This window comes from Apis laboriosa, unplaced genomic scaffold (assembly GCF_014066325.1).
Source record: "Apis laboriosa isolate Shangri-la unplaced genomic scaffold, ASM1406632v1 scaffold99_cov153, whole genome shotgun sequence".
Taxonomy (NCBI): domain Eukaryota; kingdom Metazoa; phylum Arthropoda; class Insecta; order Hymenoptera; family Apidae; genus Apis; species Apis laboriosa.
In genome coordinates this window covers 286,116-301,922 of record NW_025224965.1, presented here as the reverse complement: position 1 = coordinate 301,922, position 15,807 = coordinate 286,116, and the positions used below count along the sequence as shown (strand labels likewise).

Sequence of the window (15,807 nt, the reverse complement as noted above, 5' to 3'; positions counted from 1 at the left end):
ATTCGTCCATTCAATAAAAGCACATTAGCTCGGTGGTGTAGCTCGTGCTTTGGGTATCGAGTGAAGTCGTCGACATTTTTTTTTTTTTCTCAAAAGTTTTAAGTAAATTTTAGCCGATCCACTTGCGATTCACAGCTCGCCGTGGCCCGCTCAACCGAATAACTTACTTTCGATGCCATCACCAGTTCTCAGAACGATAATGATCCATTAAGAAACTCGGAACTCGGCCACTCCCGTGAATACTCGACGGGTTACCTGGGGAGGGACGCTCTCTCGCGACGAGGAGAGAAGGGTGGAAAGAAAAGAAGAGAAAAAAAAAAGAAAGAAAAGAAAGAAAAAAACGTTAATCGGAGGAACACCGTGCCGGAAACGGCCGAGTCCTTCGACTTTTCATCGAACTGGAAGGAGTCGTCTTTGTGCTTAACGGCCGGTACCAGCATGCGGTACTTATGGGGTAAAGCACGAGAGAGATAGAGAGAGAGAGAGAGAGAAAGAGAGAAAGAGAGAGGGGGATTGGACGAAGCGAAACGAAAGGTTCGCTTCTCGATTCCAGATGAACGGATTTCGTTAAAAGCAGATTTACATTTCCTCGGCTCCATCCCTCTCTTTCCAATATTATTCTTCCCTTTTTCATCCATCCCGTACACCGTTACGTGCTCTCGCGCGACTGAATTCGACTCGTTCCCATTCTCCTTCCGTGTTGAAATTCCACGGATTGAATTCACGTTTGATTTCTCGCAGGTCGAATCGCAGACGAGACACCAGCCGCAATCGCAACAGAGGTGGGATCGTAACGATGCCCACTCAGATCAGGAGGATCTTCAGTGGATCGAGATCAGGATGAATCTTCAACCGTTCCATTTCTCGAACGGCCAGCTGAATTTACAATGCAACGCCCAAATTCCGGGCGTGTATTCGAAGATGAGCGAGATCCATTTAGGCGGTGGCCTGCGTGAACCTGTTCCGGAGAGAGGTAATACGAGTTTTATCGCTATGATTTCGATACGATGCGATGGAGTGATGGTGAATGTGCTGACGCGTCGAAATATCGATGGCTTTTTTTTTTTTTTTTTCTTTTTTTTTAGATTCAATCGAGCGCGATGTTGAAATGAATAAGGATTGTTGTAAAAGTTGTAAAATCTGATGATTTTTTTAGTGGAATTGGAGAGTCGATGTTTTAGAGGATATTCGGTGTTAGGTTGTTAAAACTTTTATTTTAATGGATCGGCGATTGCGGAAAAATTGCAACGGTTTGAAATAATTCAAATTTGCAGAATCCACGTTTTTTAAAAGTTTCGTGCTATTTTTTTTAGAATCAAATATTTAAATATTTGTCTTTGGGAGAAATATATGGCGGTTAATATCGATTATTGCAAAATTTTTAAGATAGAATAGTTTAATTCTGAAGTCATCAGAATACTTTGATATTTTATTAAAATATTAAAAGAGATGAGTGAAAAAGAGAAACATCCATTAACTCACTTGAAAAATAATTTTTCAAAGAATAGCGTTTCAAAACTCTTTTCAACAACACAACGAATCCTCATAATCCACATTTTTCAAAATACTAAGAAAGATGATCAATGAAAATAATCATCCAAAAAAAAAAAACTTCCAAAATCCATATAAAAACATTCAATCGTTGCAGATAACACCTCCCATATTCGTATTGCTAATTATCCTATCAAAATACCTATCACCCTCCCCCAATCCCAAAAACATTTCAGCCAGTCCCCTTTAACAATACACCCACCCTTCCCCGAAAGAACGTTTCCCCAAAGCCGTAGGAAGGGTCTGAGCCAACAGAGACACCCGTTAAAATTGAATCACTTAAAAGTCTCCGACGTAAGAACAAAGAACAGAATCCCTCCTCCCCCTCCTCCCTCTTTTTCCACCCTTCTGTTTACATTTCATTCGCATTCCCTCTGTGTCCATTCGTGACACGTGAAACTCCGAAACCATGCTCGCCCATCTTTTTTTTTTTTCGCTTAATTTCATCACCGTGGCCTGGCACACCTGGGCCGATCCGCTTGCGGCCAGCCCCAGACGCGCGCCGCGGGTAATAGTTGCACGCTCGAGGGCTACCACCGAGGACCGAGGATTAGCCGGTCGGTCGCACGGGCTAATAAATTTCTAGAGTTAGGGTCCACCCACTCGAAATCGGAAAGGAAGCCTCCGGTGCACGCAGCGCCCCGCTTCCTGCACGCGACGTCGACGAGATTTAATTGACCGTCCACCAGGAGGTTAGAGAGATCCCTATTATCTTTCCCTCCTTTCTGTCTGTTCTTTCCACCTGCATCGTTTCCAGCGAGGTATATGTATACCGAACCGGAATTCCTGTCGCGACTAAGTTGACATCTTATGACGATGCACGATACGCGCGATAAATTAAGTAAAAATAATGGGGAGGGGTGAGGGATGGAAATCTATGCCGTGAGAGGTATGCTTTTTTCGAATTTACGATGAATAAACCTGGATAATAGATATTGAAAGAGGGAAAGAGAATTTGAGAACGGTGAATTTTTAAAGGTTCGTGTTATGAATTGTTATGAGAGGAATGTTATGCAAAAGAATGAACAAGTTGACAATTACGAAGAATTAGAGATGTATGTAGAAATAATTTTATATAAGTCTAGCTTTGAAACAATTCTCCTGTGAAAATTGAAATTTTCTTTTTGGTATTCTATCCAAGCTCTGAATATATTGTAATATTATATACCTTGTTCCTTGTTAAAGATATAAAATAGAATTTAGTATAGATAGATATAATCATCAGGTATTTTTTAATTCTTCTTTTGAACGTTTAATTTGAACTGGTATTAAACTCGTCATTATTTTATTGGTTTATTATTGAAATTGTTATTATCCGCAGTGCGGTGTTGCGCTTGGATTTGCAAATTTAAACCGCGATTTTTGAACGAATTGAAATAATTTTACCTTCGCGGGATCGAGAAACTGTGTCATTTTCGTAACAAAAGGCAATGAATTATATTCCACCAGGGCGGGGATATTTACCAACCAAGCATACTGCAAATAAAAATCTTAAAATTTTCATCCTGTTTTTATCGACGAGCCTCGACGCCTGCCGCCCGATTAAATTGAATTTTAGCTCTCGCAAGTAGAATATGATGGATGGCGTCAGACGACCGGCTACGTTGTCGGATTAAAACGTGCACAATTCACTAGTTTCTTGCATGAGAATCATCCCGCAGTTAGATATTCATAACGTTGAACCTATTATTTATATTTGAGAAATTAAATTCTGAGCGTTATTAACGACTTGTCAAATGTTCTTTTTTTTTATTTAAATTAAAATTAATATCTGTACCTTTTATTCGCTTTACATATATTGAAAATATCAATTTAAACGCAATATTTATGCATTGTGGATAATAGGAAAATTAAAAATTAGGAAATAAGGATGTTCCAAGTTTGAAATTTATTATTATCTAAAGATAAATCAAATATATAAATTAAATATTTTCATCAAATATTAGAGTTGTTTAACGTTATGCGTGTATCACTTTAATCCATTGACTGCCACCGAATCATGTTGTTTCGGGATAGACAATCAGCTATGCAGCGGTAAACCAGAGTTATTTGGGATAGGCAATCAACTATGCAGTGGTGAACCGAGATATCTCACGTGATACGAAGGGAAAGTACGTATATGGGTCAATAGTAGCAGGATACCACCGTTATTGTGATCGGTGTATTGTAGAAAATTCGAAATTATTATGAGTACATATTAAATAGTTCAATGGGTATATGCGTATATACTTTAAAAAGTTTGAGATAATCGAAAATTGTTATAATTAATTGATAATGGATAAATTATAATTGGTAATAATATCATTGTACAATTTTCAAAATGTAATAATGAGATTTCTATGAAACGTTTGTAATTTTTACAATATTAATAATAGAAATATTGAATTAGTTTTAAAATGGAATATGAAATGTAATTAATATAAATTATAAGGATAAATTTTACGTTTTAAATTGTCTGAATTATTATGTTAAAATATTAATTATATTCATCACGTATTAATTCTATTATATTAATAATCGATTTTAATAATCCTCTATTGTATTAATAATCCTCTGAATTCGAAACTTTGAATATAGTTTCTTAATTCCTCCTCTTTAATTTCTAAAACTCCTGATGTTTTCATATATTATTACTGTAGAATAATTACTATTCGCACGAAGTAACTTCTTACTATGTTTCTTCCATTCCCGTTCAAACTTTTTTTTTTTAACTTTCATGATTTCAGAGCACAAATATTGACATTACTCGGTATATATTGAACTTCCAATACTCCGACGAACAATTGGACTTTGATTTCTCGGAAGTTTTCAAAAAACTTTTCTCCAAACTTTTAAATATTTTTCTATTTGACGAATATTTTAAATATTTTATCCATTACTATATCCCATTCGAATTCGAACTTGCTGCGATTTTAAATCGTGATATTTAATTCAGATATCAAAGCACACTATATTCCTCTCTTGTATAATAGTTACCGTCTATCTTTAATATTTTAATATTACATAAATCGATATCGCTATTTTATTTTTAATTTAGAAATTTTCTATATCCATACATACAACATCACTTTCATTCAACAATTTATTTTCTCTTCTTTCAAAACAGTAAAATTATTCCACCGAATTTCCCACTCAAAGCAATCCAAAAACAAAGCTACATTATCAACGATTCGACGAGACAGATAAAAGAACAACCATTACAAAACTCGAAGATCAAACCATTGACCGAAGAAAAAGAATCGTTCCCTCCATAAACTCGAGTAGATCGAAAATTAGATCATTTATAGAGACGAGGTCATCTTTTGGATAACGTCCCAACGATCTGGTATATTATATCGAAATCGTTCTTCCTCTTCTTTCGCAAAAAATCAAATGTGCACGCAAGAAGTCTAGAGCAATTGCTCTGTATCCTCTCTTTTCCAATAGAATATAAGATTCGGCCTCGTTGAGAAACTTACTCTGTGGAAGATACCGACTGTCGGTCGTTTCGAAACTTCGTCTCTTCGTCCTCCTCTCTCTTGACCCCGTATATAGCCACCGTTCTTTCTTCTTCGCCCTTTCTTTCTCTCTTTCCCTCTAATCCTCTCAAGTTTTCGTTCCACTGGCTTCGCGAATCTTTTCCAGAATCTCTGGACGCTGATCTCGTACGTGTACGACGACCAACTAAATGGAGGAAAAACGTCTTCGAATCTCTCTTTACCGATCTTGGATCGCGCGATAAATTGTTTAATAGTTTTTAGATAGACCTGTGTAATTGTATCTTTATGGGAACTCGATTGTTTCCGATGTGGAACTTTGGATATAGTGTTACATCTTTATATAACGTTATATATTTCTATAGTACAATATAACATTATCGTTATATTGCTTCGATTCTGAGGATCGTATATAACATACAAATAAGTTACACAAGTACAAAATAAAAGATTGTACGCTCTTTCAAGAAAAAATAATAACAACAATGCAAATCTATCTGATACGCCTATTACAATTATTTCTAGAGAAAACGTACGTCACTTTGCCAAATCACTTGATATAAATATCTTTACCCATGGCATCACAAAAGTAAAATCAGCTCTCATATGGCCACTGGAGAGAGTAAGGGGTTCTTATCTTTCATTCAAATGCCAAGTGGGAGGGCCGGTTTTCGCATAAGAGCAATCGAGTATCGCGATAACTCGACGTGCTTCTGAAACGCGTGCTTACTTCAAGGATGAGTGTATCATAGGTTTATTCGATATCCAGAGCCCAACTCGACGAGTGGAGTATCGTTATCAGACTTCGCGTACTTGATTATTTCAACCAACGTTACGCAGCCACGTGTACGATTATTTTGCGAAGAAGGGCCGGCGTTAGGGATAAACTCTCGACTAACAACTCGATCGGTAACGACAACATCGGCAATGCTCCCTTATCGGCCGAGCAATGCAACACGGCCATCGAGAGGCAGCCACGTGCAGTCAGATAGGGAAATATCCTGGCCTACGATGTCGTTGAAACGCGTCTGAACGCCACTCCACTTGCACGCCGTGGGCTGAGAACGTTATCGAGTGATTGATCGACGATGCTTAGCGGCGTGATTATCGGAAATGTCTCCACGTCGATTATTTTGACCGATAGCCCACCGACGATGTCGAAAGGAATCACTTTTAGGGGGTTACCCGAACGTGAAGGAATTCTTGGCTCGGTCAAGCTGAAGAATAATCTATATATAGGAATTCCCTCGTTTCGCAACGTCGATCGAGTAATTGAGGCGTTTCTTCTTTCGATCAAGACCGATCTTTTGTTATCTCGGGTGTGATTGATCGATCGAGCATCGAGTTTCATCGGTGTGGATGGAGGTTTAGATGTGTGTCGATCCGTGGTACACATTGATTATAATTATTGCGGGCATAATTCGTAGTTGAGAGGACGTTGATTGATGGGTGACTGGAAATGCGGATTTCGCGTTCTGACGACGATTTTGAGGTTGTAATGTGAAATAAATCTTATTGGGATACGGTAAAACTCTGTTTATAGATTCATATTTATCGAGGGATGAGTGGATTTATGTAAACAGATTGTAATAACAGATCATCTAATTCTTCCGTTTAGATATAGTTTTTTTGTTGAATTAGAATTAGAATTTCTTGTTTAAATCATAAGATTTCTACGAAAAGTGTAATCCATTCTTTGAAATGTATGATAATCGAATAAATTTAGAAATTAGGAAAATTTACTTTGCAAATATAATAAGATAGAGTTTGATTAATTAGTTAAATTTACTAAAATTTTATTCATATGAAATTTAAATTAGGAATTGGAATTAACTTTAAACCGAGCAAAAAGGAAAAAGAATCGAGTTTCAAGATTTTATTAAAACCAAATCACCGTCGATATTCTCTATTCGAGCGAAATAACGGAAAACTTATCCAAAAGGAAAAACGTAAAGTGAATACGAAATAAGACAACGGGCATTTGGTGCACCGATGTCTCGTAGCAGCGTGTAAAATTGCAAGTCTGGTTCATTCCGAGAATCTCATTCCAACCTTAATCCTATGTAATTTGCAAAGTTATGTCTTCACTGCAACCGACTGAGGTCACCCTCTTTTCTTTTTCCTTTTTTTTTTCTTTTTCCCTTAACCATCGCATCTCGTAAAATTTTCACCCCTGGAGGGCACGAACGCATGCGTGCACGCGATACACATACGCAAACGTGACGTAAAAAACGTACACGATGGCAACAACCCTTTAGTTCTTTATCCCATATTCTCTAAGTAAATCGTTTCTGTAAAACTTTCGAGGACTCGTGTCACGAACTTTAGAATGCCGGCTCATGAAGTTGTCTGGAGAGTTTTTATATCAAGAACTCTCCCGGATTTCCCTGCAGCTTAAGCCTCATGCACTTCTCAAAACGCACGGTCACTTGAATTCCGCTGAAAAGCCCTTACCAAAAACCCATACAGCAATCTTGCAAACTGCTTCCAGCATATATATTGCATTTTTATATGTTACCCCGACAATTTCATTCACGGCCATCCTTAAAAATTCTTCCTGACACTATCGAAATTCTATCTCTGTCGCTCGAATTATCGAAACTAGATAGAATTTCGAAAAGACTGATTAACGAAGGCTAAAGGGCGCGAAGTTATTTATCTACAATATATTATTAAAGTGAAAATATTAAATTTTTCAATGGAATTATATTTTTTTCAAAACTTTGAGACTTTTCAGAATTATTCTAATCGACTAATTTATTTTTAAATATTTTTCGCAAAATAAAAATTTAAAATTATTCATAAAGAGACTTTTTTTTAAAAAAAACAAGTTACAATGCTCTGTTGCTTTAAAAAGAATGCAATATTTTTTTTTATACCCGAACGCACTATTTTTACCGTTTGTACTTTTGACCGTTTGTTAACGATGCAACTGAAAAAAACACAATTTCCACTGGAAAATTGCAGGAAAGTTATTTCTAAGAGTTTTGCCAACAAAATTTTTATTTATGATAATTTATAATAATCGAAAAACAAAATAAATGTTCGCTCTTGATTCTTATTTTCCGATTTCTTATTTTTTACTTCAATTAAAAGAGATTTAATAACTCAAAAAGTAGTTTTAATAACTCAAAAAAAGTTAATTCGAAGATAAAGAACTCGACATAATAATTTCACAATTCTAACTTTAAAATTATTCTTCTCATCAAATTAAAAAAAATACAATTTATCGAGTTCTTCTCTTGAAATAAATGAATGAATAACTTTCAAATTTTAATTAAATCTACCATTATTTAGAATCTTTCTTGTGCCATTATAAATTCACAAAAAACGCCAAACGTAAAACCAGAATTAAGGATTATAAGCGGATTTTCGCAAATTAAATGTGCAACGTTCTCACATAGCAAACTTGTGTGGTTAGTTTGTCTTAAAAAGCGCGTGAGAAATTTAGAAAGTTATCTCAAAAATACTTGTTAATCCTCTGACGTTTTACAGCCCTTAGCAGCCCTTCAAGAACCTTTTAAAAGAAGAAATTGAAATTTAAATATCACGTTCCATTAAGTACAAAGTAAGAAAGGTAATCCCATCGTACGAATTATGACTTTTGTAATCTTCTAATTTCTGAAATCTTTAAAAATTTTCGTGTTTTACTTGACAAAATTTATCATTATTCCCAAAACTCGCGGCATAAATATTCATTTTTATTTTATATTTGAAAACAAATATAACAATGACATGAATAATTATTGTTAAACAAATTTCACGTACTTAATATATCAATAAATCGTTATAGCAGCAACGTGCATGGTTTTAACGGCAGAAATTAATTATTTAATCAATATACGTGTACAATATATGAATTCATTCATTAATTAAGAGTTGCTGATACACATAAAATTTTTTAGAGAAGATATTATGCATGTAGACTTTTGAAATTTTCTTTTGAAATTAATTACTTTTAATTTTTCTACTATTTTCTATACTTTATCTACATTAAAAATAAACTCCATAAAAGAAAAAAGATTAATATTACAACGTTAAAAAATAAAATTAGATATTCAGCAATTTTATCTACAATTTCTCATATCCCAAAGTATGTGTGTTTCTTATAGAATTTCAACACTTGTGTTCTCTTTATGAAATAAACTTTATAAAACTTGTTGCAGCTATATCCAAAATTTTAATCAAATAAAACATTTGCATCTCTACATAACATGGAATTTATTTCTATATTTATATTAGTCTCAAAACACGTACAAAACATACTTCGAAATTCAGAATTAATATTTCAAAATCTGCACTTCTTTAGAACAAGCAAAAAACAATAATTCACCATCATTTTAACAACTTTAATATCCTAATATTAATCAATCGAGAAACTTGGAATTTTATAATTTTATTAACCTACTCCAAATTTTTATATCTCAATCTCGCTTTTGTCCCGATAAAAAGGAAAAAAGATTTTTAATATATCCCAAACTACTTCACCGCGTAAAATCGGGACGAGAAATCAGAAAATATTAATTCTTTCAAACTTTCTCTCAAAGTTTCTAAACTTTACACACTCGATATTGAAATATAAAACGAAAGTAATCAGGCTTGTCAGCGTTGGGTACACGCGATATATATATATATATATTTACATTTCGATCGAATCGATTCGGATAAAAATCGGGTGTCCATTATCGAAGGATTGATACGTCAAGAAAGAAAACGGGTTCTAATTCGAAAGCGGTCGATCCCGTTCCCCTTAGCCATCAAACTCCCCCGCATCGACGTTACAGAAAATTTCGTTCGATCGTGCAGTCGCGGTAATTTCATTTCGTTCACACCGGTCCCTTTTCGCAGACTGGCACCCGTGTTCGTTGACTCGTAGTACGTATTTCTGGCCCGTGGTCCGCAGAATTGTTTTTGCGAAATTGACTTTTCCCTCGGCCCAAGGAACAAAGCGGAACCAAGAAGGGAAAATCAATCGGCCTTACCCGTTTAATGCTGTCTACCCAGCAAGGGCAGGCGACGCTTTCCGCTCCGGTACCGGCTTTTATTACGTTTCAATATTCCGAGGTTGGTTTAATCGTATTACAGATTCAGAAGGAGGGAGGGAGAGAGAGAGAGGAAGAGACAGAAATTCGTAGAAAATGCTTTTTGGATAATCTTCTGTAACCATTAGTATATGATGAAGCGGACGACGGATGGATGAACAGAGAAAAATTGATAAATGGAGGAAGGAAGGAAGGGTGTGGGTTAATGGGCTGATCAAATAAGGTTCGATCACTTTCTGGATTATGCTAAAATTCCCTCGAATGTATATGGTTTTTTTTTGAATGAATTAATTTTGATATGTGATTTGATAACGTTTATGGATTTATTAAGCATTTTAATTCGATATTATTTTGAAGAGAATCAATTTTAGGAATTAATCATTGTGAAATGGTTTTCATCAGTTAAGAAATACGAGTTTCTTTGAAATTATCACAAGAAAAAATATTATAGAACAAGCAGCTTATAATATCTAATATACAAAAAATATTAAATATATTCTCTCTTAATGAAAATTGATAATTTAATTTTATCAAAAATATCTGTATTTTAATTACATATGAAAATAATAGGCACGTTGTATATTTGAAAATACAACAATAACACTTCGATGACCAGAGTCTGAGCTATTTGGGAATTTGATGAAAGGAATTAGACATGGTAACTTTGAAATATCATCGTCCTGTGCACACCGATGCAATTTAAGCTTGTATCTCCATTGATCTTCAGCATCTGTTGATATCGGCAGAATACCAGATATTTGGCTTTCGTACGCATCGTCAAGTCAATAACACGTGATAGTTCTATCGACATGAAAATCTACCAATTACTCTTTCTATCAACGAGCACAATATCTATTCATTAAATTTCAAACCTTTCCAATCCATACTATCATATCTACCACCCAAGCATCTATATTCGTCAATTTCAATTTTCTATGAAGTATAACGAATTTATTTGTTATTACAATTTATTTCCTAGTTCATTTTTCAAATTGAATTAAAAAAATTCAAAAAAAATCACCTTGCAAACAAAATTTTCGACTGTTTGTTCTCTTTGAAAACGTCTTTCATATAATTAAGCATAAAAAAAAGACTATATTCATCCGTACATTTATATATAAAATATGTAAAAATTGTCGGTATTAGTAAGATTTATTAAACGTAATTCGCTTAAACTGGCTAATAGAACACGGGCCGAAAATGATTTCTAATTACCTGCTGACAAACTGCACACCGTACAATGGAAACTTAACGTTATACGACAAAGCATAATCTGCAACATGTCCAAAATTCAGCAAAGGACGCCAACTATCGTTTAATCAACTCATCATGGCCCGTAATGGCCAGTTTAGGTGACAAGTGTACACATTAACCGCAAACCTCCATACAAGACAACGTAATAACATTGCGCGTAACGCGTGCGCGCGCGTGTGTGTTCCAGTGACCTCCGAGAACGGAAGTGAAGCACCTACCGCCATCTATATGACGATGCTGATGCTGTGTATGCTCCAGCTGTTTCTGAGATAGTCACGATACGCCTGAGGCCACGGGAAGGGAATCCATGGGCGTCGCACGACAAACAGCGCACTAGTCAAAAGGAGGGGCAGGAGGAAAGGGAGAGAGGGTAGTTTAAGGGTTGGCCGAACCGACGGTGGGAAAGCAAATAATAATATTGTTGAATCGGCATTGATATTACGTGTTTTTTAGCGTACTCGGTTCGATTTGTTCGAAGAGGAACGATCACGCGATAGCCATCATCGCTTTTATTGTTACATCCTTAAGTACCCCGATTAATGACCCGTTTATCGAGATCGAGACGATGCAGGCCACTATGACGGATGATTATCGATACGCTTATCTCGATTTATCGAACGATATCAAACGATTACTGCCATGGTATACACACGACTCAAGAAAAAATGACTTTCTCGATTCGAAATGAGTAGATTTTTCGAAAGAAAGTACATTTAATCGATGAAAAAATGCTCAAACCAATCTCGTGTTGCACGCACGTGACGAATTCATCTTTTAGAGGACGATATTGACTTTGAAGTGCAACATGCACTTTGGGGTTGCGAGATCGGGTCGAATCGAGAAAATTCGAGCGAAATCGAACGGGATTTTGGACAGTTGAGTGGCAGTCGAACTTCGAATCAGACTCTACAGTCCCTTGAGGCCCAGTTGTTAGAGCCCCAGTTGTTTAGCCGATCGCGTCCGACTATTGCCGAGTGGATCCGAATCCATATTGCCACTTACACGCTTCTGTGTCGTATTTGTCCCAAGCGACATGGAAAATATCCGAAGTACAATGCGATTTCGCTTCGAAATTTCTCGATCCTCGATAGAAAACTCGTGATCTTGCACGATTCATTTCTCCCTTTGTTCTAAAATCAAATCTATATACATCGTGTTTATAAATTGATGAAAAAAAAAAAAAAACAAATAATTGGCCAGAAATAAGAGAAACTTGACTCGAGAAAATTCATAAAATTTTGAACAAACAAAAAGGATATCCCATTACTACATACATGCACCCCTATTTTCGTCTTTGATAAGAGGACACGATCGAATATCCTGGCATTATTCTGGCTAAAGATGCGTGTCACACCACGCTCTACGTCATTCCATCGTGTCTATTCAACCATTGTTCGTGAGCCAGATGAAGGACCGAGGATCGATCCTATGATTTTGAAGGGGTTAATCAAGTGGCGCTCGCTAGACTCCCAATTTCTCCTTTCCCTCTTCTCTTGTGTGTCCTATGGAGAAGATGCCTATCCGTATTTCATGTCGTAACTACGAGATATTGGCGGAACGAGAATTCTTGAAAGAGACGCGAGTCATATTTAGATACACAGTTTGTTATCGTGAAGTGAGAGAGAAAGAGAGAAAGAGAAGGAGAGATCGTTCGGGAAACGCGTAGTAATCGAGCTCGATGGAATAATAATAAGGAGAGTTAATTTTTGAATTGATTTATTTTATATGATATATTGTTTGCGAGATAGTGTAAATTTGATATATGGAATGATTGAATGCAATGTTTAAATATTGTAATAAATTTTCGACCTAGGAAGGAACATATTTTTTTTTTCCTTAGGAGAGAGTATGAACAAGTAATACAATTTATATAATTTAAGGGAATATTTAAGGAGAAACATTTTCTACTTATTTTTTTCGAAATAAAACTATTTGTAAATATCTTGAAACAATTTTTAATCAATCCATATATTACCTACTAATCAAAAGTGTTAAACGAATTGCACGATTGTTACATTATATAATTTCACTAATTTATGCTGCTTTAATTATTTTTTCAATTTAAACAGGAAAACGAATGTGAAACGAAACCCTGTATAATACTACCCCTATATATATATATATATAGACTTTGTTAGGCTCGAACAGCAAGCAAAGAGCAAAGAGGAAAGATCAAAGAAAGGAGAGGGCAATAATAAAAAATTACGTTGCGAATCGTTGCACGAAATGGATCGAAGCATATGGTTGGAAAAATATTCTCCGAAAAACGCGTGATATTTTCTTACATTTCATCCGACGCGAATTTCACTCGAATATTTCCCTGTTTACCATCGTATAACTTGTGTCAACAATCAAGCTTCTCTTTCGCGCAAAATGTTTCGTGTAATACAAAAAGTTTACCGTAAATATGCCCTGGTCAAAGAGGAAAGGAATCGATAACGGAAGGATGAAATTAAAGGCCAGTGGTCCTCTCCACCTGTCTTCCTTTTTTCTTTTTTTTTTTTTTAAAGAGAATGTAAATCCACCAAAGGGTTCCCTGTGTCTTATAAAGCGTCCACATATCGCGCTTTTATGAATAGAGAAATCGCTCGTCTTATTCCGTGGATGTGGCAACATTATTCCTTTTTATCCATTGGATACATGCAAACCGGACCGAATCCTTGGCAAACTTCACGAGCATTTACACGAGGCGTAAAGAGGTACAAGGATAGTAGTATGAAAGAGAGAGAGAGAGAGAGAGAGAGAGAGAGAGAGAGAGAGAGAGAGAGAGAGAGAAAGAGAGAAGAAAGAGAGAGTTTTTCTACGAAAGCGAACGTATCGACAACAGGTAAAGCTACACGTATGTGGTGTCAAGCAAGATGAATTGACGTTAAGCATGTAAATTCAGAAGTGTATATAAGGATCGGGAAAATATCGGTCGACGAAGAGGTATCGCGAAAATTGATGGCAGGGGAATACGCGTCAAAATTCTCCGAGGAGAATACGCTTCTTTACGATTTTCTTTCCTTTTTTCTTTCCTTTTTTGCGCGTAAATCATTTGGGTTCATAACGAAAACGATACTTGTCAATTCTTAGGTTTTTGTATCCATATTTATTATTGTTGGAACATTCTTTAATACTGCATTATTTTTCATATCTCATTGTTACGTATTAATATAATTTGGTAATCTTTAATAAAAATTAATATATATATTGTTTTATTAGTTTTAAAAGAGTTAAAAAGGAGAATACACGATAATAAATATTTGATATATTTACCCATTGATTTTTGACAATAATCGAGAAATTTCTATGTATATTACATAGAAAAAGAACTATTTAAAGTCAATAAAGTCAGGAATATATTTCATGATTAATCTAGAGTTTTCGTTATGAGCTTTCAAATATCACGAATGTATCTTGTAATTACTTTTCAAAGGGATGCGTGCAACTATATTACACGTAAGATTTATATTCTATTCTTTAACAGCTTCTAACAACGAAAAACATTTGCTCGTTTCTCATATTTTATTACGGAAAAGAAGTTAATCGCGAATGGAATGAATTCCTAGTGAAATATATCGGATAAATGTTCTTTTCCTTTTTTACATTAACCAACAACGCGGCGTTGTGCTTACACCGTGCACTATTTCGTAAATTCTGTTTCTCGTTCGTACAATTGTATCTTTCTTTCCGCCGTATACCGAAGGTTACAAGCGGCACACGGCTTTGTATGTATAGAGTTTCCGGTAGAAGGCAGCGTAACATACTGGTAGATATTTTTCCGCGGGGAAAAAAACTTGGGGGAAAAAATGAGGGATGAATTTTTGTAAGTGTACATGCGGCTTTTTCGAGAGAGGTAACGTTGAATGCATTGTGAGTTTACGGAAACATGGATAAATTGTAGAATAGTTACCAGAAAATACTCTGATGTACGTTCAGCTTACGAAGAAGTAATGCTACAATGTTGTAACGAATAACTGCCATGTTACAAAGAACGAAACGTTATTTGTAAAATTAAGTTGAAAATATCATTTATACTGAAGAAAAAAAGGAATTAGCGCGTTTGACATTCAATGTCTTGAAATACCAAAGATATTTGTTCCTTTTATATCATAAGTTATTTTATTTTTTCTCCCCTTTTTGAATACGAGATTGCTTTAACATGATTATATGTAAAAAAAAAAAAAAAAAGAAGAAGAAGAAGAAGAAGAAGATTCAAAGATATATTCAAAGATATTAATTAAATGCCATTGTTCATAACTTTAATGATATTTTTTCCACTGACGAATAGTTAACACATTTTGCTTTATAAAATTATAATTTAATTAATTTAAATTATAACAAATGAAAAATTATATATTATATATTATATTAATATAATATTATATTAATATTATATTAATATATTTATATTAATATAAAAGAAGTTATTTTTATTAAAACCAATAATAATAAAGAATAATGATATACAAAATGTGTCAACTTAACTTGCAATCATTGCA

At 35.0% G+C, this 15,807-nt stretch overlaps 1 protein-coding gene across 2 annotated transcripts in view; it reads left to right on the top strand.

Annotated features, from left to right (window-relative positions):
• LOC122719697 overlaps positions 1–15,807 on the top strand; it is a 200,775-nt gene that overhangs the window by 160,310 nt on the left and 24,658 nt on the right. The window contains exons 5-6 of one of the 2 annotated variants that reach the window (XM_043945739.1): positions 742–973; positions 11,511–11,633. In XM_043945739.1, the coding sequence (XP_043801674.1) occupies positions 742–973; positions 11,511–11,596 (318 nt within the window). In that variant the 3' untranslated portion in view covers positions 11,597–11,633. Of the gene's footprint in view, positions 1–741; positions 974–11,510; positions 11,634–15,807 lie in introns of those variants that run through there. The other variant, XM_043945740.1, reaches the window with a different exon arrangement.